The sequence below is a fragment of the Achroia grisella genome, unplaced genomic scaffold, assembly GCF_030625045.1.
Source record: "Achroia grisella isolate CSIRO2021 unplaced genomic scaffold, CSIRO_AGI_Agris_v1 utg241, whole genome shotgun sequence".
In the NCBI taxonomy this organism is placed as follows: Eukaryota; Metazoa; Arthropoda; class Insecta; order Lepidoptera; family Pyralidae; genus Achroia; species Achroia grisella.
The window spans coordinates 4,980,331-5,003,594 of NW_026712734.1; the positions used below are offsets into that span (position 1 = coordinate 4,980,331).

At 33.3% G+C, this 23,264-nt stretch overlaps 1 protein-coding gene across 2 annotated transcripts in view; it reads right to left on the minus strand.

Moving 5' to 3' along the window:
* Positions 1-23,264, minus strand: part of LOC131842524 (microphthalmia-associated transcription factor) — a 131,165-nt gene that overhangs the window by 16,840 nt on the left and 91,061 nt on the right. The window contains exon 1 of one of the 2 annotated variants that reach the window (XM_059191083.1): positions 10,425-10,496. The exons of the other annotated variant lie outside the window; for it this stretch is intronic. Coding sequence (XP_059047066.1) covers positions 10,425-10,480 — 56 coding nt within the window. The 5' untranslated portion in view covers positions 10,481-10,496. Of the gene's footprint in view, positions 1-10,424; positions 10,497-23,264 lie in introns of those variants that run through there. 2 annotated transcript variants of the gene reach the window in all.

The window sequence follows — 23,264 nt, forward strand, 5'->3', positions numbered from 1 at the left end:
CGGTAGGCCAACTGATCTGACCTTATGCCCGGCCTATCATCCTTCACTGGTGCCCCGTCAGCGTATACCGTTAAGGCACATTAGAAAAACATCAATTTAAACAATACTTTTACATTTCTTAAACATTATTAATATATTTAAACTGGATTTAACACGAATAATTTGATGGTAAATAAACGTATTTCACACTAGCCATTATTTACCTTTACCTTTATTTACCATAAAATTATATGTGTTGAAACTCTTTTAAATGATTTAATAATAGTACTTTTCGATTCTCATTTTTTATCCCTTGATAAAATGTTCGATTTTATACATCGATGATCGATTCCAAAACATCGATAATTTCTTAGTATACATCGATATTTATTAAGTATCGATGTGTATCGATCTACCTATGAGTGTTTGTGATATTCATAAGCATAGTTCGTGACAAGAACGTTATCACAGAGGCTGGCAAGGACGCACCGGCGACGTCATAGCATTATACTCGGCTCGTGTGCATTATCTTCGGTTACCGTGCCATCCGAGAGGTTGTTTGGGCTGACCTCATCTTGTCATCTAAGTGCTTGTTACGACTGCATTACATCTCAATTTCCATTTCGAGATAATTGTAATGGAACTATAGTCGCGTTTCAATGTTACCTACTCATAATATGTTACATTCTGTTATATGAAGTTATGCTATTGGAATGTATAAGTAGAGAATTCTCTACACTGACAGACAGCCTTACCAATGAATGTAAAGCTGTCTGATACATTTGTAGGAATTAGTTAGGTTGGTACTTAAGTAAGGTGGGTTAATTACAGTTGTAATTAGGTATTAGAATTGTTATTTTCCTTTTTTTATACATATTTCTTTCTAAAACTGTATCGAAAGTGTAATTTGTTAGATCATAATAAAAGGAAATATTTTACGTACAGAGTTGTAATTTAAATAAGAATGTCTGAGTAAATGTTAAAATTGGATTTGATATATCATGAGAGTGTGTAATAGGTCTATTACAGACTATCATGATATATCAAATCTACCGTCAGTTCTGAGTGCTTTCGAGTTAAGAAGAATTGACACGAAACTCAGCTCTTATTTTTTTCAAATAAGCGTGTACAATTTCAGAACATTGGAGTAATAATCTATCCATTCTACTGTTTAATACATAGTAAAGAAACATAACGTACCGTATCAAGTCCCTAAAGTGTACACAAAATTTGTGTAGACATTAAGGACTTTGATACGGTACGATGAATTTATGAAATTTATTATTGAGGGAGAAATAGAAGAAAAGAGAGGGTGGGAAAGATCAAGACGGCTACATCAAGCAGATTAAAGACAAAATTGTAGTCGTGTCATATCATTTAAAGAGTAGGATGGTAGATAGCGGAAAGTGGCAAGAGCTCCACCGACAAGTGTGAGCTTAAATTATGAATGAATGAATGAATTAGTGGTGGTAGCAAATATTACTGGTCAATGGATTTACCTACCTAATCAGCACTAATCCATTTGCTTATCTCGGTTATGATTCATCTTTTCATTCATTAAGTACTATATAGAATACTATGATACTATGCTATTTATATACTATAGTATTTGTGTAAATATAGTACATATCATAGTATTTGGATAGTAGAAGGTACCACTACTCATATTCTGTTGAATCTGTTATAATTTTATTTTTATATTGTATATAGGTAAAAATATAATATAATATAAATATAGAAAAATATTAAGAATACAGAGGTTTTTATATCGTCACGGCATATTCTTAGCAGAGATCTATTCGATACCACACAACTGTGTTTTATAATCTTTGTTTAATTTTAATATTAGCTACTCGCCCCGGCTTTGCATGGGTGTATATGTATTATATATATATAACGTCCTCTAGAATCACTCTATCTATTAAAACAAAACCGCTTCAAAATCCGTTGCGTAGTTTTAAAGACTTAAGCATACATAGAGACGGACAGACAGCAACAGCGACATTGTTTTACAGTTTTTATGTAATGCTTTACTACGTGTATCAAATAATCATATTTTCTTTTATTTGTATTTTACTTATAAAGAATTTCTTAACGAAAAATATTATTGTATAATATTTCACTACACAATTATCTTATAATTACATGTGTAGCCATACGACCAGCCTTGAAGACCTCATAAAGGGTGTGGGTGTACTCATCTTGTAGAGATAATTAAGTGCACGCTACCGTTCGGCACTTTTTCTGTACACATTATCATTATTGATAAGATAATGATAAGGTATATTGAGGGCGCCATTTCATATCTTTCATACATGATTTTGATTTATTTTTGTTTGCTATGACTGTTTCTTTTGGTGATATTATTAATGTGGTTATGTCATATTTCGACTAGCTCTCCGATAATAGTAAACGCTTTTAACAAACATAATTACTGAGGTAGACTTTATAAAGTCCTCTGTCTCATCATTCATTTATAAGTTTCTATGAAAGGGTGAAAGAGAAGGTACTGAAATTACTGAATATGGAGGCATGATATCTTAGTCCCTAGAAAAGGCAATAACTAACTTTACAGGCGTGATAAGGTGATATCCGTGATTCTACATGTATATATAAACAAAAACAAAATAGGGGAAACAGTATAGTTATCGGCCAGTTAAGCGACCACTCAATAAAAAAATACAATTAAAAAAAAATACATGGCTCTAAATTAAATACAACTCACGATATATGTTTCTTTATTAATGTATTTACTATACCAGGTGCCTTACATAAAGTTTTATTAAATATTATAAGAATAATGTGAACTTAAAAATATAAAACTTGAGATCCAGTAATTGGCAGTTACTGGCCATCTAATCATATAGCTATTGGCCACACTGAAAAATAAAATATAAATTGAAAATTTAACAAAAAAGTAGTAACATAATTATATTATTAATAACTAAAACATCTCTTCATCGTGGTTTTCATCTTCAGAACTTTCAGAATTATGACCAGTCATTTAACGATAAACAGTTGTGGCATATAAAGTCAGAAAGCTCATCGTCATCTGGCATATGTTTAAATTGACGATTGACTTATTTTTATTAGCCAGACGCAATTAAAACTATATTTGATGAAATCCTTATTTTACCGGGGTTGCTAATTTCAGTATCAATATTTTTCTCTTTAGCATTTTCCGTTACAGTCTTCATGTCAATATTTTCCTGTTTCTTATCAATATTTTTTGACTTCTTTCCTACACCTTTACCTTTTTTGGTCTTGAGAACATTTTCTTTTTTCTCATCCCTTTTTCTCTTCCTTTCCATTTTTTGATTCTCTTTTTCTTGCTTTTCCATATCTTTCTTTTCAATGGCTAATCTAAAATTCTCAGAAGTAATCACAAATGGAGTCTTTTCTGTCTTTCGAATAAACTTTCTTTTATTTTCTGGAGCCTCCTGTAAGTAGTTAGTAATTGACTTATTAAGATGAGTAGTTTCTGTCTTTGTGGTTACAGAGGTAGAAGTGGAACGATGTAACTTGTCACCTTATTTTTTGTCAATAGTGGGGCCCTGCATATTATTATCATCTCGTCTATCATTTCCACCCCTACAATATCTTCGAATTCTCTTAGTGACATGACCTTGTTTTCGTTATTTTCTACACTTTGTCTATCTGTCTCTTCAATACTTGTAGGTGCACCTAAACATTTGGAGTAGTCTACTGCATTCTCATCAAAGGGACACAAGCCACATGCCCGAAAACCATTTATAAATGTGTCAGATTTTAAGTCGTTAACAATGGTTTTTGAAATAATAGCAATGTTGAGCTTCGTTTACACCTCTCCAACATTTTCTGATTGAAATTTATGCATTTCCGTATATTTTTTTTATTGGTCCAAATACAGAAACATCTGCTGGCTGAGTGATTCGAGTGGTGTTGGGGTAAAGAGCTACTAATTCAACTCCTAGCTCTTTACAAGTCAAATTAAGCTGTAAAGTGATATGACTTTTGTGGCCATCAATAAACAGGATAACAGGTTTTTTATGTTATTTTCAGCAAGATATGGAGCAAATATTTCAATAATAAATTGGTTAAAGACATCTGCCGTCATCCACCCCGTATCACTGCGTCCAATACCCCATTTAGGTGGCACTGATTTCGCTATTTTCTCGGGCAGTCGTTTGTATGGAAATACTATTAAAGGAGGACAAGTCTTGCCATCGGCAGAAAATGTAAATAACACTGTAACATTTTCTTTAGAGTTTCCTTGTTCCACAGCATAAATATTTTTGTCTCCTTTAGCAGCAAGAACGCGACCAGTAGAAGGACAGAGCTAGAATCCTGTCTCGTCAGCATTAAATATACGTTTTGGATCCTGAATTACGTCTAATAGGTTTTCGCTAGTTAAGTATTTTTTTATTTGGAAATTTATAATATGGTTCTTGGACAATGTTAAAATATATTTAATAAAACAATTAATCAACCATTGCGATAGTAGTTTCTTCCTCCTTTGTTAGATATGGTGTTGGCCCAAATTGAGATTTTGAAGTGGGATTTTTGAGTTTAAACTGTAAAGTTCCTCTGGGTATGTTATATTTTTTAGCGACTGCTCTCAAAGACATTGTTTTTCTATTTATTATTTCTAAGGCTTCGTCAAGGGCCTCTTTCGTATATTCGGGTATCTTCGGCATTTTCTTTTCTTGTGTATCTGATATAAAGAAATAAATATAGGTATTTTTAGCTAAGTTATCAAAAATAAAAAAATAAGATATAGTAATTGGCATACTTTTTCTATAGACTAGTTTTACGAACGATACAGTTATTGGCCTAGGCTATTAACTGTGAGTAATGGTTTAAAATTTGTAGAAATTGTGTAGCTATACAGTGTAACAGAAGACGTTATCTTCAATAAAAAATAACTTTTTCCATAAATGAGCATGAAGTCAGGTAACGCTGAAGAAAATAAGTTATAATACAACTTTAATCTGTTTATAACACGCTATGTTTTATCAAGTTTGCATAACGGACTGACTACATACACATTTCAAAATATCGCACAAAAAAATAAAAGCAGTCTTAATATTTTTTTAATATACTCACCTGATTTTGTTCCTCCGGCAAAAAATCACACGTCGGAAACGAACCAAATAACCTAGCGGAATTTTGTTGAAACTTTTAGACAGAGAATAAAATTGTTACCATTAATCAGATTTCAAATCTACTATTTGTATAGGATGTTGCTAGTTTTTTGGCAGTAAAGTTGAAATGGCTAATAACTGTAAAGGGGCCAATAACTATACTGTTTCCCCTATCTTTATTCATGTAGGTATGTCAAATTTACCGTTAGTTCTGAACGCTTTAGAGCTGAGAACAACTGATGAGAAACTGAGCTCAGCAGCTATAGGCGATGGTTACCACTTACCGTTAACTTTTTTACTATTACAATTAAACAAAAGAGCGCTATTCATACAGCTATAGATTCAAAAACATTTAGTACTTGCTCAGGACGATGTAACTTTTGTATACGGGCCCTTATTATTATCTGATTTTTTGACACCCTTGTAAGCACTACCACTGAGCATAAGGGTATAGGTAGGCGCATATAGCGCGCCATGGCGCATATAGCTTCGTCATGGTGGTCAGCTACGTGCAATATGGTAGCCATGACGTGGCCATCAACCGACGATAATATATGACTTACACACGGAAGTTAATGTAGTTCCATCATTAGATTAATGATTATACAGTATAAAAAGCCGTAAAGTATAGTTACTGGAAATTTATAATATGGTGACAATATAAAAATATATTTAATAAAACAATTATATTCATATAATCTCTGTTCATAATTTAATAAAAATAATAGAAAGGGATTGCAGCACGGTTTTTTTATTGGATGATAATAGAAAATGATGACCACCCTGCGCTAACGGTTGAAGCTGGAGGCGCAGTGGAGGATAATAAAATGAGCATGAAGTCAGGTCGCTTAGTCCATCTTCGCAAATTGGAATACGAACACGATGGTTTCCAGGAGGAACCACGTGGACCTCCAAGTGGAATGTAACGGACATGGTACATTGCTAGTAATGGAGTTATTAGTCCACATTACTATTAATCTTCTTCACTCCGGATCATCGAGGTTACTAGTGACCTAAGAGCTGGTAGCCCTAGAGATAAGCATGGTGATTCAAGAACATTGCCAGTACCTTGGATACACTGGTTCTTTGTGCGACGTTGGATCATTATGTTTTTTTTATTTAATGATTACATATACAAACTTTAAACGCTATTATTTTATAATAAATCTAGACGACGTAGACATTGTCGCAAATGTGGCATTTAATTGAATGGCAATATGACATTTTTTACGATAAATCAAGATCAAGTAGACGCCGTAGCGGGCAGACACTAGTAGTGTAATAACATCCATATATACTAACATAGACATTGTCGCAAATATGACATTTAATTGAATGGCAATACGACATCTAACTGAATGGCTATGATGGCTATATTCAGAAACAGTCCAATAATGAACGCGGAAGTGTGTGCTGCAGTTAGGAGAACCGATGTAATGGCGCACTCTCACGATTTGGCGTCCTTGAACGAAGGAAGAGCGTCATTTGTCGCGTGGATGGAAGGTCGCGGATGGTGCAAGTCATGAGCTGATCATTTGTCAAGTTTGTTCTATCTTACATTATAAATGTTAGAGGATTTCTTATTACATTATCATACTTTAACGGCTGTACTAATCATTACGATAGTAAGAAGGACGAACGAAAATTAAGAAATTAAGCTAAATTTAAAAATTTGTTTCTGATAAATAAATAAATAATTATTTTTAACTTTAACAGCCTATGGCTACCGGTACATAGGCTACCTTTTATTTTAAACAGAAGATGTTGATAATTATAGTATTTGATAATCATAACTTTAAAAAATGTGTTTACGTGTGACATGTATCCGGGAATTGAAGCTCACTAATTTGTGTAAACAGAAAATTTTCTTTGGACTCCAAAACGCAATATTCGAAAAAGTGCCGTATACGATAAATACAGTTTAATACCTTCTTGATTCCATGCTGCTTTTATAAGCACTGTAAACAATTTTAATGGGATTAAACATATTTCGTTACAAAAAATCATTTAAGCCACTTCGAATTATGTAAATACTTTTTAAATACACATTACGTACTGCTATCAATAGTTCTGCTTTTATATGATATTTAAAAAAAAACAATACCGGCACATGTATTACGGCAGAAGGTATGATCAAATCTGATAAAAACTTTGCATGCTTATCATTAATTCCGATCGAATCATTAATATAACATTTCTAATAACTGACAAGGTATTTTCCTTGACAGCAGTTTAAATAATTTACTAATGAACGAACGCTGAATAAAGTCACACTAATGAGCAGTATCATGTTCAAGTGCCAAAGATTGATACCATCACAATGGTAATTAATTCCAATCCGAACTGTTGTATCATCGTCGCCTTCACTTTCAATTATGCGTTCGCGTGTCTCGCGCCATTACTAATGGGATCGCGGGCGCATGTCGCTTGCGCCATACGATAATTAAAGGGTTAATTGCAGCAACCTTATGTGTGGGAACTGTATTAGTATGCGTATTATCTACCGTATTAAATAAAGTTTTTGAAACTTTTATTTAATACGGCAGTAGTGAGTCGTGTATGTATTCGTCATAGTCTCTCTCTCTCTTTCTTGCTATATATCCCACATGGTGTGCCACATCGTCCTCAGAGACCTCACACTCTATCATGTCCCTAGCAACAATATCATCCCATCCCTTCCTTGGTCTACCTCTGCCCCTACGACCAGGAACAGAAAGTTGCAGCGCCAGGTTTCCGACGTAATCAGGCGGCTTTGTCTTCACGTATCCATACCATCGCAGCCTATTTTCTTGCATTTTTTCGGCAATGTCGCGAACAGCCAGACTTCCTTGTACGTACGTATCGTCATAGTAATTCGTGAATGATTATTTATAAGGACTGGTTTGTTCTGACCACTATGGCTGATTTATTTTGTTATTCAAGTAACTACGTATTTCATGCTTTATTCTTATATACGCGAAAGTTTGTGAGTATGGATGGATGTTTGTTACTCTTTCACACGAAAACAACAAAACGGATTTTGATGAAACTTTACAGAGTAATATAGCTAAGAATAACATCAGAATAAAACATAGACTAAAATTTAAAAAGATATTTGATTTTATCTGACGACGTCGGTGGTCTAACACACCACTTTACAACCGATGGTCGCGGGTTCGATTCCTCGCATGGCCCAAACATTTGTATTCATGAGTACGATTGTTTGTATCGGTCTGGGTGTTTCTACGTATAATATGTATGTATTTACAAAAAAAAACTATGTATATGTATCACTTATCTAGTACCTATAACACAAGCTTTAGTTAGCTTAACTTGGATCTAGATGGCGCTGTGTGAATTGTCCTGAGATTATTATTATATTATATTTATTAAATTTTGTAAATGGGACGAAATATGATAAATATCAAGTGTGATGCAAATGAAATTGTGTGGGTCAACTGGTATACTATACATAGAAGATGCAGTAACTGTGTACGAGAGAATTAGTAATGAAATAAAAGAGAAATGACAGCCAACTAATGCATTATAATAAATTAACTTTGTTTGAACACGCACCGTAGATTTGACATATCATAAGAGTCTGTAATAGACCTACGTGAATAAAGGATAAATCCTATTTTGAATTTTGAACAATTATTACTTAACAGTTACCTTCTGTCAATGATAGCAGTCAATAGCGGAACGCTGTAATGGTTGCTAAGTCACTTTTCCAACCTTGACATTGGAAAATCATTACAACCTTAATTTTTTTTTTATAGCACAGCGGAGAAACGATTTTGCGGCTCTCCTGATGGTAAGTGATTATCACCGTCCATGAAAATTAGAAAACAATTGAGATGACAAAAAAAAATGATGGACCCTCGACCGACACAAACCAGGCGAATTACACTTGTTCTGTTATTAAATATGCTAGTATATGATGGCTACGTATTGGCTTTAGAAACTCATTACAACCTCAATTGAGCTAGATGAAAAAAAAAATGATGGTCACTCGACACAAACCAGGCGAATTACTCTTGTCCTGCTAGTATATATAGTATATCATGAATGGGAAGCCCATGAATGAATACGTAAATACGTTATTGTATGCTAATATTTTATCGTAACATCGACTTAATTGCGTTGTGGGTAGGTGTAAAATCGTTCGTATCCGGTCACTGATTGCTGCAGCTGGGTCCTTGTCATAATTATCACCAGTGGTATCATCAGTACATGATCTCTGAAGACTGATATACTGTACTTAATCATTAATGTTCAGTATTTTATGTATGTATTTTGTTTATGTATTTTCAATACATACTTACATTCCAATATTGCAAATGTGGAAGGGCCTGTGATTTGAATAAATTTTATCTGTTATTTCAAAAAATACAGACTCAGGGGTGAAATAGGGGGTGAAAGTTATTATAGACAAAGATGCAAATAACAGGAAGTGATTTATTATTTATCTTAGGTAGAACGTAGAGAAATATTGTTTAATGTGTAATAATAATCACATTAAACAATATCTAACAATATTTCTACGGTATAATTATTTTTTACCAAATAAAGACGTCGATACTGACTATGCACCGATATGGATGTCGTTCGTAAGAAATTTAAAAAATCATGTTCTTTTGGTGAATGATAATGAATGTGTTCCTCTTACAATAATGCTTACAGTTTTACTAACAAACATGTAAATTATTCTCTCACATTTCCTCTCACAAAAGCAAAAATAAACAAAATACTAAAAACACACCGTGACGTAAATATAAAAGCAATATTACGAACCTTGTTTGAAAAAAATATCTGAGACAATATTTGAACAAACTAACATTCGATTACAATATTAAAATCAGTTCACTAAATAGCGACGATAACATGTAAAATATAAACAAACCAACAAGAAATACAAACAATTAACCTCATTTTACAGTTTAACTGAAAGACATCAAGATTCAAACGATACAAACAAATAAAATGACATTAAACTAAACACCACTCATGCTTAATAAAAAGCAAATTTAGAAATTAATATACAATGACCAGAGCGGTCTCATTTAGCGGCTTGATTTGTAAACTGTGTTCTAGTCCAAAGAAAGAGGTATGACAGTAAAAATACATGGTACCAAGTATTTTTCAAGGCAACCAAGTCATCAGGATTGACAATACCTTAGAGGTAGATGAGCAACTGAAAGATACAGATGGTCATATATACAGGCAAGATTCATCAGATTCGCAATCAGGTTGTTGGCCATTCCAATTGTATTTAAAAACAAATTTAGGAAAAGAATTTTATAAAAATGTATTTGCAATGCATAACATCAAAAGAATACTTACTCTTTCTTATTATTAACTACAATGACTAGCTTCACTTTGCGAGGGCCCTTGGTCATTTTGCAAATATCCTTGCTTTTATGCTCCGGGCCCTGGCTTAGAATTTTTAATAGAGGAATGTTTCCGAAAGTCAATCACTTCAGCCCAAATGGCCGATCCCAACGTCACCTCACTGTCATCTTCTCGTATTCACCCACTACTTGTAACACACATCTTGAATTAACTGTTAACGTAACTATTTTTAACACTGCAAGTCCATTTAACACGGATTCACACACGTTTTATATCACTGGATTAATACTGCTAAATACTTGAGTTTCTGTTGGAGAAGGAAAAAATGTTATCACTGAAGTCGAGTCGATCTTGTTACACGATTTAATAACAAAGGATTAAGATATGGTGATTGATGCTTGTGTGACGTTTATGTTTTATGTAATTATTACGATAATACGTTTAATACTAAGTAATTATTGTAACACGTGAATTAGGTCTGATTTTATACGTCAATGGACACATACGCGCTGACGATATTTTGAAAGCGAAATCATTAGTACGGGTATTGGATTTGCATGAATGTAAGAGAAGCAAGAAAAGTAGCTACGTGTGAATATTAAGCATAATAAGCAGAGTGAGTAAATTAACATAAATGCAAAATTGTAGAAGAAATAACTTGTTATTTGGCCAAAACATGCTGTAATATATATATAGAGAATCTAAACAAACTGTGCAGTACAAACAACCAAACAGTCTAAGCAAAAGCCTATATAACAACTGATAAGTATAAAGAGGTAAGAGAAGTATATGTAAATAATAAAGATGATGAAAGAAGGAAAAATATTTTATTATTATGTTGGTTATCAGGAAGTAGTCGAACAAATTAATGCTACTTTAAAGTATAGCAATAACAAACAAGAAACAAGATTACTTGATGGAGTGTTTACGCTTATAGAAATACACGTGTAAAAATATGTTGACACACTTCGTAAAAAATAGGCAGAAAATTCATATAAAAATGCCTCAAAAAAATTGTTATTAGGTGAAATGGAATTTTAAGGCAAATCCAATAAAGTATTCGATGTAAGGTATGTTGTAGATGCAGAAAATGATATTATCAATGTATGAGATTTAAAATTACATAAAGATATATAGTTATATAACTAAAGGAAAATATCTAACACCACATCTCCCGGTGACAGTATTTATCAAAGTGTGCCACGTTAGCGTCACCAGCAACCGCGTCAAGATTTCACTTGATGAATGATGATGCATTGTTTATGATAAGCTATCAACGTGGTATAAAATGGTCAAATATTAAATATTTAACATACAGTAAATGGGATTTTTGGTATCAAATAGTACAGATTGTTTATTATTACGTATCAGTTACAGAGACATAGGCTGCGAGCTAGCAAGATTACATCAGAAGTGAACATGGTTACAGAAGTAAACCTAATAGTGGCTTAGTACTATGTAGCAACACTACATGTAATTGTCTTGAGGCAGTAGTGCCATTTTTGATACATTCTATAACATTTCACACTTCTAATGTTTTACCCTTATTTGCATCAAAAGATATAAGTTTTTACCGATCTTAGTAGTACTAAGGAAAATGTTGTTTTCTCCTTCCAATGCTGTGTATATGTACTAATTGCAAATATTGACTAGGAGCGAGAATTGTTCTATTACTATAACCTGTACTTTCATTTATAATTATTTATCATCATTACACAAAGTAGTAGTTTTAATGAAGTCTCTATCTCCATTTATATTTTTAGTTCTAATTTTACTTAACTTTATCTTTGTAAATACTAAAGTAGGTATTTCGTAATCCGTATCAGTTTAGACGCGCAGTAAGCTTATGGAATTTAAACATTAATCCTTCACATTTTCCACTGCATCATTCGTCATAACAAGACAGCTGTAAAATTGTCTACATTTGTATTTGTATTCTATTATCAATTTTTGTATGTTATAAAGTACAAACATTTTTGGATTGTACATCTTGTATTTGTATTCTATTATCGATTAATTTTTTTTGTATGTTATAAAGTACAAACATTTTTGGATTGTACATTCTCTGAGAATTTAAACATTATTTCACAAGCATCAGCTTGACAGCTGTAAAATTGTCTACATTTGTATTTGTATTCTATTATCAATTTTTGTATGTTATAAAGTACAAACATTTTTGGATTGTACATTCTCTGAGTTATTTGAAGCAGCTTGACCAACTACATTGGAGTATACTGGAGTTTATTATCAGTAAGTATAATACATTAGAATGGATTCAATGAAAGCGATTATTATGATTAATAACATTTTTCTGTAACGTTATTTTGTTATGTTCTTTTATCTAGTTAATTTGTTTGTGTTTCCTGTACTAAATTTGTACTTATGTAGTTTTAATTTATTATTGCTGATGAGAGATCAGCCAGATTCTACGTTAAATCACTGTTTCTGACACGTTTTAGAGCCGATACAATCATACTGATGAATACAATTGCACCGTGCGAGAGGAACCCGCAACCATCTAAACTAAAGCAGTAAGCAAAAAGTTTGTCACCTACATCCCGATAGCCTTTATTACTAAATAAATTTAGATGAATTCTTTGGATTCAATAGATTCCTCGATGCTTTGGGCAATGGTTCAAGTCAGGTTTGCGCTGCTATTCTGAGCGAATCGTCTCGCGTCGTCGCGTTCGCTGGTTTTTTTTTTAATATTTCAAGTACTAGAAGCGAGTTTGATTATTTTTCGATCAAATTCAGTAGCATCGATATGTATCGTACACTAAGTACAGTCAATGCCGGTTTACGTTTAACTATATCTGATATTATGTAGATTAGATTGATTGCAATGATTGTTATCAATGGTGACGTTGATTTGCTAATTCATAAAACAAAATATTTTTGTATCGATTAAATATTAATTGGTTACTAAATTAACACATGAATCATAAGTATATGATTAGTATATTATATGTTTATTATAACATATAACATTTCTTTTATACTCCGATGGTAAATGGTTACCGTAGCCTATGGACGTCTGAAACACCCGGGGTATCACGTGCGCGTTGCCAACCCTTAAGAAACCTTAATATACTCTTCTTGAAAAACCCCATGCTGTAGTCTCATGGGAAAACTTCGGTAGGAAGTTCATTCCACAATGTAAATGTACGCGGGAGGAAGCTTCTCTGAAACCGCACTGTCCGAGACCACTTAGGTTCCAGCGTGTGGGAATGAATGTACAATACAACAAGCAAATCACAGACAGAATTGGAGTCATGACGTATCAAGGTTTAAAGAGTATGATGGAAGATCGTAGAAACTGGCAAGAGCTCCACCGACAAGAGCGTTGCTTTTAAATTTATGAATGAATGATAATATATAAAAAGTGTATGTATGACATTGTCAAAGATTTTAAAAATGTTTTTAACATTTACCAATAAAAATCTTTTTCAAAAGTGACTACTTATGCACGTCAATTTTTAATACTTAGATTTATTTTTTTACCTACTGGACAATTAACACAGAGTCTTCCAGTCGCACGGTAAGCAGAGCTTGTGGAATGGGTACTAGACAACTGATATAAAATGTATATATAACATACATAGAAAACACCTAGACCGATACAAACAATCGTACTCATGAATACAAATGTTTGCACGGTGCGAGTAATCGAACCCGCGACCATCGGATGTAAAGAGGTATGCTAAACTGCTAGACCACGAGACCGTCAAACTTTATCTGAGTATTACTAATTTTTTTAGAATTGATGCTCGAAGTACAGGCGTAACTATTTATAAAGTGATGTAAGATTTTTATAAATAATCTGTCATTGCAGTTTATTAAATGATGAGGAAATTTTAGGTTTAAATTTTGAACTGCGAGCTCATATCAAAATAAAAAAAAAATACGAATCTGTTCAATATCTCTGAAACATTAGATACAATATAAATATAGAATTAAGAATCATCATAATTGATTAAAAAATAGGACATAAAAATAAAAATATACGCCACAATTTCGACGAAACCGCTATATAAGTAGTGTAAAGTCCAAACATAACAACCAAAGTTATCAATGACACGCGGCGGAATCTTATCAAACCGGTCGGATTTGAAATCATTTTCTTTGAGATTGATTAGCGTCGCGACGAAGGGGCTTATCATGTTGCGGACACCGATATCGAATGGGCAACACGATAATATATAATAATTATGTAATACACCCTACAGACACACCCTGCCAAACGTTTTTATTCCAATTCATTATCACTTGTCTTGATAATAATTAGGGTTCCGTGAGCGAATGTAAAAACACTTTAAACTTTTTAAAACTACAACAATAACAAGAGAAATACGTCAGTTAACGGGTAATATAACGACAAAAAGTACAGTCAGTTCTTTTTGAAGTCTGTCTAATAGAGGGACTTAATATATAAACTTGAACACTTCCTGAAGAAACAACAAAATAGTATGACGTTTTTTTTTTTTCGAATTACTTTAATGCTGTTGGCCGCAGCTGGCCTTTACAGCTACACCGGATAATAGGGGGTGAGTGCAGATGGCAATCCAAATCCGCGAAAGGACTTATGGAGTGGCTGAAGGCCAACTCCCGCCTGACGGATACGACTTTAGTCTGAGGGCACCGCTCGGGGATCGAACCTCGGCTGAGGCCATCAAAATTTCAATCCTCGTTTGAATTGGACGGGGAATCGATCGGAGGGGGGGCATGACTGTTGGTTCAGCTAGTTATATATATATTTATAACAGCACACATATTGTAAATTGTTACTGAACAATAAATAAATAATTTTAATTATTATTCTCATTCCTCTTTTATGTATTTAGAAATACAAAAATGGAAGCACAACCAGTTAACTAACGTTTAAACGTTTCTGCAAAACATAACAATAAACTCTGTATTTCAGACTTCCAATGAATAATAAAATGCACCGAAACAATAAAGAACAAACTATATAGATTTGTATAATAAAGACACTAGCTATTTATAGAAAGACATAACTTCTCGTAAATTGGGTTGAAATTATTTTAATTATTAACTTTAGACTTTAGTTCAATGCATTAATAATAATAATATATCAGGGCAATTTACACAGCGCCATCTAGTACCAAGCTAAGCAGAGCTTGTTAAGCAGTTGTCTAGTACTCATAAATGATATAAATACATAGAAAACAACCAGACCAATACAAACAATTAACAATCATTATCATGAATACAAAAGTTTAGAATTGTAGAATCGAACCAACGACCATCGAAAATAAAACTATGTGCTAAGTTCCTAGATTACTGAGGCCGTCAATAAGTTTAGCAAAATAATTGTAAGAATTCTATTTAAAAAAAATAGAACTAGTAGATTTTACCTTGTACCTAATACTTCAAAACTAAATCTGGATTTCTGTACAGTATATTGTAAATAATTGGTATACCAAAACTAAAAGCCAATGATAGTATTCATGAAGGATTTTTTTCATGAATATAATAAATTTATAAACAATTAATTTTTTTATTAAATTAAAATATATATGTATATAAATGTTTTTTTTTGTCATTTACCAAATAAATTATTTTATTTTCACAATACTGTAACACGAGTAGGTCAAGTTAACACGGTGGATGCGGTTCTATCTTATCACTCGTATGTTTGTATGTCATATCATCGGTTGCTACAATATTTGCTCTGACACCTGTTTATAAGACGACAGATTTTTTTCTTGATGTGTATTATCATTTGTGAGCTCACATTAGCTATTTTATCAGTAATTGCCTAGTAATATTAAAGTTATTGTTTTATATGAGTTTATTATGATCTTTCTGACATAATAGCTTAGGAGGTTCGCAAAGTTGTCGGCAATGAGAACGTAATCTTATGAGAAGAGCAGTGAGAAGCCAGTCTCACCAATATTACAAACACGAAAGTTTGTGAGTATGGATAGACGGATGCAAGAATGGATGTTTGTTACTCTTTCACGCAAATTACTGAAATTTATTTAGAACTAACTTTTGCCCGCGGCTTCGCTCGCGTTAATAGATCACTAACTATATCAGTCACGTTTGAGTTATATATATTTAGATAACATTTAATTATAAACAGCAATTATATTGCGCAAGTCACACAAAGAAAAGTCGATATGACAATCTCGTTTTTTGAAGTCGGTTCGAAAATATTAATAACAAAGATGTATATTTATGTATATGTATGTCATTCACGCATAGTTCTTAGAAAGTGAATAAGAACGAGGTTATTATAATATGTATCTACGTAAACAGTGCACCGTATAAATAGTTTAATAGTCTGAGAGACGGTAACAGTTTTTGAGGGGGTACTCGAAGAGTCATTTGTAGTACGTATAGATAGAGATAGTTGATGCAATTTAAACTTGCAAGAAGAGAACACTAAATACTAATCACTACTAAATTACTTGATATGATATTACAAAAGTCATTTATTAAAATGTAAAAAAAAAATTACATTAGCAATTGTAAATAGACACAGAAAACTTCATTTTCACAACTAAATATGCTGTCTAAATCATTAACTTATGTAAAATTATTAGTACTAGTTCGTGTATATAGCAATATGACATATTATTACATGAAATTGTTCAAATACTCACACTTGTAAAGTAACGAAGATAAATATTTGTATCGACTATTCGCACTTATTTTCTTATAACTGTATCATAAATTTACCACGAGCTCCCGACCTATAATTCATAGAAGTCATTGTCAAACTCCATCGTTCTACAATTACTACAGAGTCAATATTAAGATGATATGATTTGTCTCAAGTTATTATAAAATAAACTTACTCTCATTTTGTATAGTACATCTATCAAACATATAAACATATATTAACAATCCTATATTGGACGGCCTCGGTGGTCTAGCGGTTTAGCCTTATTTTCGGTAGTCGCGGGTTCAATTCCTCGCAAATATTTGTATTCATGAATATGATTGCTTGTATCAGTATTTACGAAAAAAATATATTTATGTATTTATATCAGTTGTCTAGTACCCATAACATAAGCTTTAGCTAGCTAACTTGGATCTAGATGATGCTGTGTGAATTGTTCAGAGATTATTATCATGAATTATTTATATAGACTGTTACCTACTGCTTCACTTACATGAACATTATCTACGTTTCAGTGGGCAGTTTTGAAAGTTTTTGTTAAGGCTATGTCACACTGTGTACAGGGCCTACCGCAAGATGGTGAATTGTTGTGACGTTGAAGTTGAAACTGCCCAGAAGCATAATGAGTAAACGTCTCAGAATTCGAACCTTGGCTACGAATCTAACAATCTAAGCGAGTGTCCTATGATGTTTTTTTAATTAATGATAATGGGATTGCCGCCAGCGCTAACGATATACGCGTTAGTAGGTTAGTTTAATAGTGAGAAAATGTAGGTACTTTACCGTTTTCCAAGACTGGATGCGAATGAACATGTTACCGGCCAGGATGTGTATGTTCCTTGCCGGTATCATGTTCGTTCGCAGCCCACACTAGCTGTGAGAAACGGGTAAGACTTTTGCGTTTTGAAGGGAAAATCGATCCGCGTCCACCCCTCCGATTGATGCCTCATTTCAAACGGGGATCGAAATTACGATGGCCTGAGTCGATATTCTAACCCTAGCAGCGCCCTCAGACCTTGTATCCGTCAGGCGGAAGTTTACGTTCAGTCGCTCCATAAATCCTTCCTTTAGTTTGGAGTGCCATCTGCACTCGCCCCCTATCATCCGGTGAAGCTGTAAAAGCCAGCTGCTGCCAACAGCTTTTTTTTATACTACGATGGTGGCAATCAAGCTTACGGCCCATCTAATGGTAAATGGTTACTGTAGCCTATGAACGCCTGAAACACCAGGAGTATCACTTCTAAAAATAAGCATTAGAGTAGTCCGAAAAACAGGCGTAGTGTACCTAGTGTGTCAAAGCCTTAACAGTTGCTTCGAGGTCAATAGAAGTGATTTATCAAAGCCAATACAATATCATGACAGAGTTAAGACAGATAGCTATCAATATCTCTAGATACTGATTTTACAAGTTTTCATAACTGCCGTTATCTGAAGATATGCCGACTTAAGAGTAAAGCAAGGTAGATACGCAAAATGCGGATGCGTAATGCGACACTACTAATCCTGGTCGCAGTATACGAAAATAGACATTTCAAGATATATGTACATATATTAGAATAGATATTAATATTAGTAACAGACTTATCTGTTGTCTGACGACCTCGGTGGTATAGCTATTTAGTACACCGCTTTTATTCTGATGATCGCGGGTTCGATTCCGTTTCACGGTGCAAACATGAGTGTATTTTTTTATTGATGAACACGCATGCACGAACGGTTTACGCTGGGGGGCTTTACCAGTGGAGGACAATAAGAAGAATATGAGGCCAGGTCAGTTAGCACATAGTGACATATTCACCAGGAATTTGTCACGATAGTTTCTAGGGGAACCGCGTGGAGGTCAACCTTACATGGCTAGCAATGGGGCCATCAGTCTACGTTACTAACAATCCACTTTCCCCCCCATGAGAATGATTGTTTGTATCGGTCTGGGTGCTCTCTATGTATATTATATATTTATATCAGTTGTCAAATATCCATAACACGGTCTGCTTAGAATATAAATAATTTATTGAAATAAACTTACACTGAAGCACTTTTGAATAGTCATCACTTTTTTTTTCAATCTACCGCTTATTCGGAAAGCTGTCTCATGACAAGACAATCGAGAAATTAACTTGCGTGTTGTTTTTTTAAATAATTTAATTGTTACTTTATATTTTTAAGTTGAACTGTGTGTATACAAACTACCAACTAGCACTAACTCATTAGAGTCAAAATGAAAATATTAGACATACAACCAACTGGTTGAGTAACTAAATAAGCGTAAATCAGTCGTCGTAGTGATTAGAGCAGACCAGTCTCTCCCTACAAGCAGCACTCGTTCACGAGTATGACGGATGCTTACATTGCAACTAGATGGAATTATGTATAAATTGTCTTGGGTTATTATTACTATAAAAGTAGTTGAAAATCATACAATATGTTACCTTGGAAGCATCATATCTTACTTCACATCTATCACACGCTTGACGTTTGGTTAAAGTAGATTGTGATAATTTTATCATCTAAAAATAACAGAGATAGGTTATATTTTACCGTGGCGCGTTAACTTGTATTCCCTTGGAAGTATCGCAAGATTGATCATAAAACGATAGACTTAATAATTTAGGGACATCCGGCCTGTAGTCAGTGTGTGGTAGCGCATTGCAATATGAAAACAATATATACAACTTCTCTCAAGAAGGATGCCCTAAAAAAAGATAGATGGACTGTGTGAAAGATGCTATTAATAAAAGGAGAGTATGCTTAGATATGACGGCCGATAGAGATCAGTGGAAGATAATGACATACTGCGCCGACCACAAATAATAGGAAAAAGCCAATGATGAATGATGAACTTCTTTCAAGAAATTATATTCTCAACTTGACATTTTTATCTCCCTCGGTTCTGTAGCGTATCAGAGATGTTTGCAGCAGCGCGGATAGCTTTGAAGCTATAATATCTAATAGAACTGCATCACTAATGTGTAGAATTCGGGGGAGCGTAAACAGCCAACATAGCCCGAAGAATCGCAAAACTGGAGTGGCAATGGGCAGGGCACATAGCTTGTAAGAGAGATGGCCGTTGAAGCAGTAAAGTCCTCGAGTGGACCGGAAGACAGCGTGGGAAGGCCTCCAGCAAGATGGACCGACGATCTGGTCAAAATCGGAAGGCATTGGATGCGAGCAGCGCAGGACCGATAGTCGTGGAGATCTTTGGAGGAGGCCTTTGTTCAGCAGTGGGTGTCTTCTGGGCTGAGATGACGAAACAGTCTTGTTATCAAATAGGTCGGATAGTCCGCTCCAGAGGCACTGAACATCATTGCACTGTTGCGGACCCAGTGCTTGTGATGGTGAATATGGAATACATTCCACTTACATACTCTATGAGGCTTTATATTTCGAATACCAAATACTAAATTGTCAGTTTATTCTATTATTCTTTTCGCTTACTATCTGGCCTTAGTTTGTAATGTTTCTTTTTGTGATATATATGATATACATCTTAAAACAATTCCCTGGTTTCCTTTATTACCATTATCAGGAATTTCCTCCTAAATCAATCATGTCAACTCCAAGCTTACTCGTCTCCACCGTGTAATGATGATGACGACAGTCAAGTGACGTTCCAAGTCTATTAGTTAACTTAGAATGATAATTGTGCAATTACTTTAAGAACACACTTATGTAGTTTGAGTAGAGAAATTACAAGAGTCGTTACATGAGTGGCCTCCGGTTGAACAAAGACATTGGTATTCATGACAATTGTCGAGAGAATCATGGTGATTTATTTAACAAAACGTAAGTGGAGACATGTTTTCACAAATTAAGTTAAACGGCGGCCGACTCGCTACGGTTGAATATTGAAAATGCCGAGTGAATAAGCTTTTGACGAGTGCGACGGTGTAGCGGTTAAACCAGCATGCCGTTGTCGTGGGTTGAATTCTCGCACAATGTAAAAACTGTTAAATGGAATCTTATATAATTCTTAATATAAAAAGAGTTAAAATTTAAACCTTTTGTAAACTTAAAAAAAAATCTATATAAAATCTTAAAACTATCCAAATTAAACCAGGAACTAAATTAACAAAAATATATAATATTGTCCACTAGTTTACGAGCGATATATATATACCGGAAAATCTTTCTACAAGTGTGTAGTATTTTCAATATAAAATTCAAGATATTATAGAGTTGAAGTTAAATGAAAAATGTTGTTCAGCTGAACGAATATGGTACCTATCCATATTACATTTAGGTTCAATTGTTGTTGCAGTAACATAATATTGTAAAATTTTATATCTATACAATGAAATGTACAAGATGCCTCTGTCTACCTAATCTCGGATTAGAGTCGTGTTTTAAGATAATTCTATGAAAAAGTTAACTTCAAGTACTTATGGAGAGATAAATAAAAAAATTCCATTCTTAGAATACGATACCAATTTTATTTCTAATCTAATCTGAACTGTAACTGAAAGCTGTGAGAATCAGATTTGTATGTACAATATTCATTCGCATAATATGTGGTAGAGTGCTTCATGGTATTGCTACAGTTCAACATCCGTTATCATATAGTTCCAAAGACGATCATAATCTAGAACAGCTGATGGTAAAGTTACCACTTCATTTAGTTTTTTTTTATCCAGTAGTACGTGAAAAAGTCTAAACATTTGCTACTACATTGTATTCAAAAATGCTTAAGTTAAGTTTATTTGAATAAAGGATTTTCTATTCTATTCTAGATTTAGAACAAATTCAAATATAAATAAAGTCAAAAAAAGATAAAAGACAAAACATAAAATACACAGAATCACACGAATGGTTGAGTTTTTTTAATTTCCTGTTAGTTCTTGACAACTGAAGTAGCTAATCTAAGGTAAGTGATAAATAATTTTACGTGCATAAGTGACAAAAAATATTTGATATTAATAATTTTATTTTATTTTCTCATTGAATATTTAATAAAAAAAAAATTTCTCAAGTCGTTAAATAACAGTTATGGGTATAAATAAACGCAACTGCATATACTTTAGATCCTAGAGTTATTGTAATGTGTTGCCATGTAATTAATTTAGATAAAATATTATCGAAAATGCTTAGAAGATTAAACGCTGTATAAGGTATTTTGGAAATAAGTTGCATTTAAGTGCTACTTCGTAAAGGACCCGATGACAATATATATAATTTGGAAACGAATGTAAATTCATATATAACTCTTTAATGATAAGTAGTGGTTTCCAACTTAAAAACTGAAGGTAAATCATCGTAAAACAGTAAAAAAAGCATCATGCAGACAATTTAGTTAATTAAGTGATCACAGACAAGCAGAATTGACACAAGGTTAAGCAAAAACTTATGAACTTCACTAAGTATTACCGCTATTTTAATGTAAAACCGTGTTTTAGATTTTACTCAAATAAAGAATAATCTTATCATCATCTTATAACCTTCGTATAATTTAAAAAAGATTTTAAACATTTAATCTTTTATGACAATAGCACACGATAGAGCAAAATTAAATAATAACATTCCACTCGCGATTTTACACTGTTCCTACTTACGATCAAAATCGACTCGATTCGATAACTCACAAAATATTCACGGATTCGCGTTGCTACGTCAGCTCACGAGAACATAGAATTACAGACTGATTGCTGTGCTCTATTATCATGAAAAAAAAATAAAAATAAATGCCGTGCGATGATAATACGCATGGATCAGATACGAGTAGTTGTGTGAGCGCGGTATGCGCGTACGCACGGCCCATTGATTGATTGTGGGCACAATACCTACTTATGTATGGGTACTAATTCTCATGTATGAGTATTGAAACACAGTTACAAATAGAGTATACTTTTGAAATTAAATATATTTTTTATTGAATTATTATTAAATATTTATTCTACTTTATTCTTTTACTCCAGAACATTTGTAGGACAAGATAGATGTTTGCTATTATTTCATAAGCTAAGGTAGTGCGTGGATTTTTAAATCCACGCAGTAGTCATAGGCATGAAACATGTTACTAATATAATATAAGATTATTAATATTGTTGTAATTATAATAATTAATTAACGTTTAGTTTCATCCACAGATTATATTATATTGATTATACTTTTTATTCGCTTCACATACTGCAAATAATTATGTAGTAAATAACTAAATATAACTTTAGAGAAAAATAAACTGCTATGTT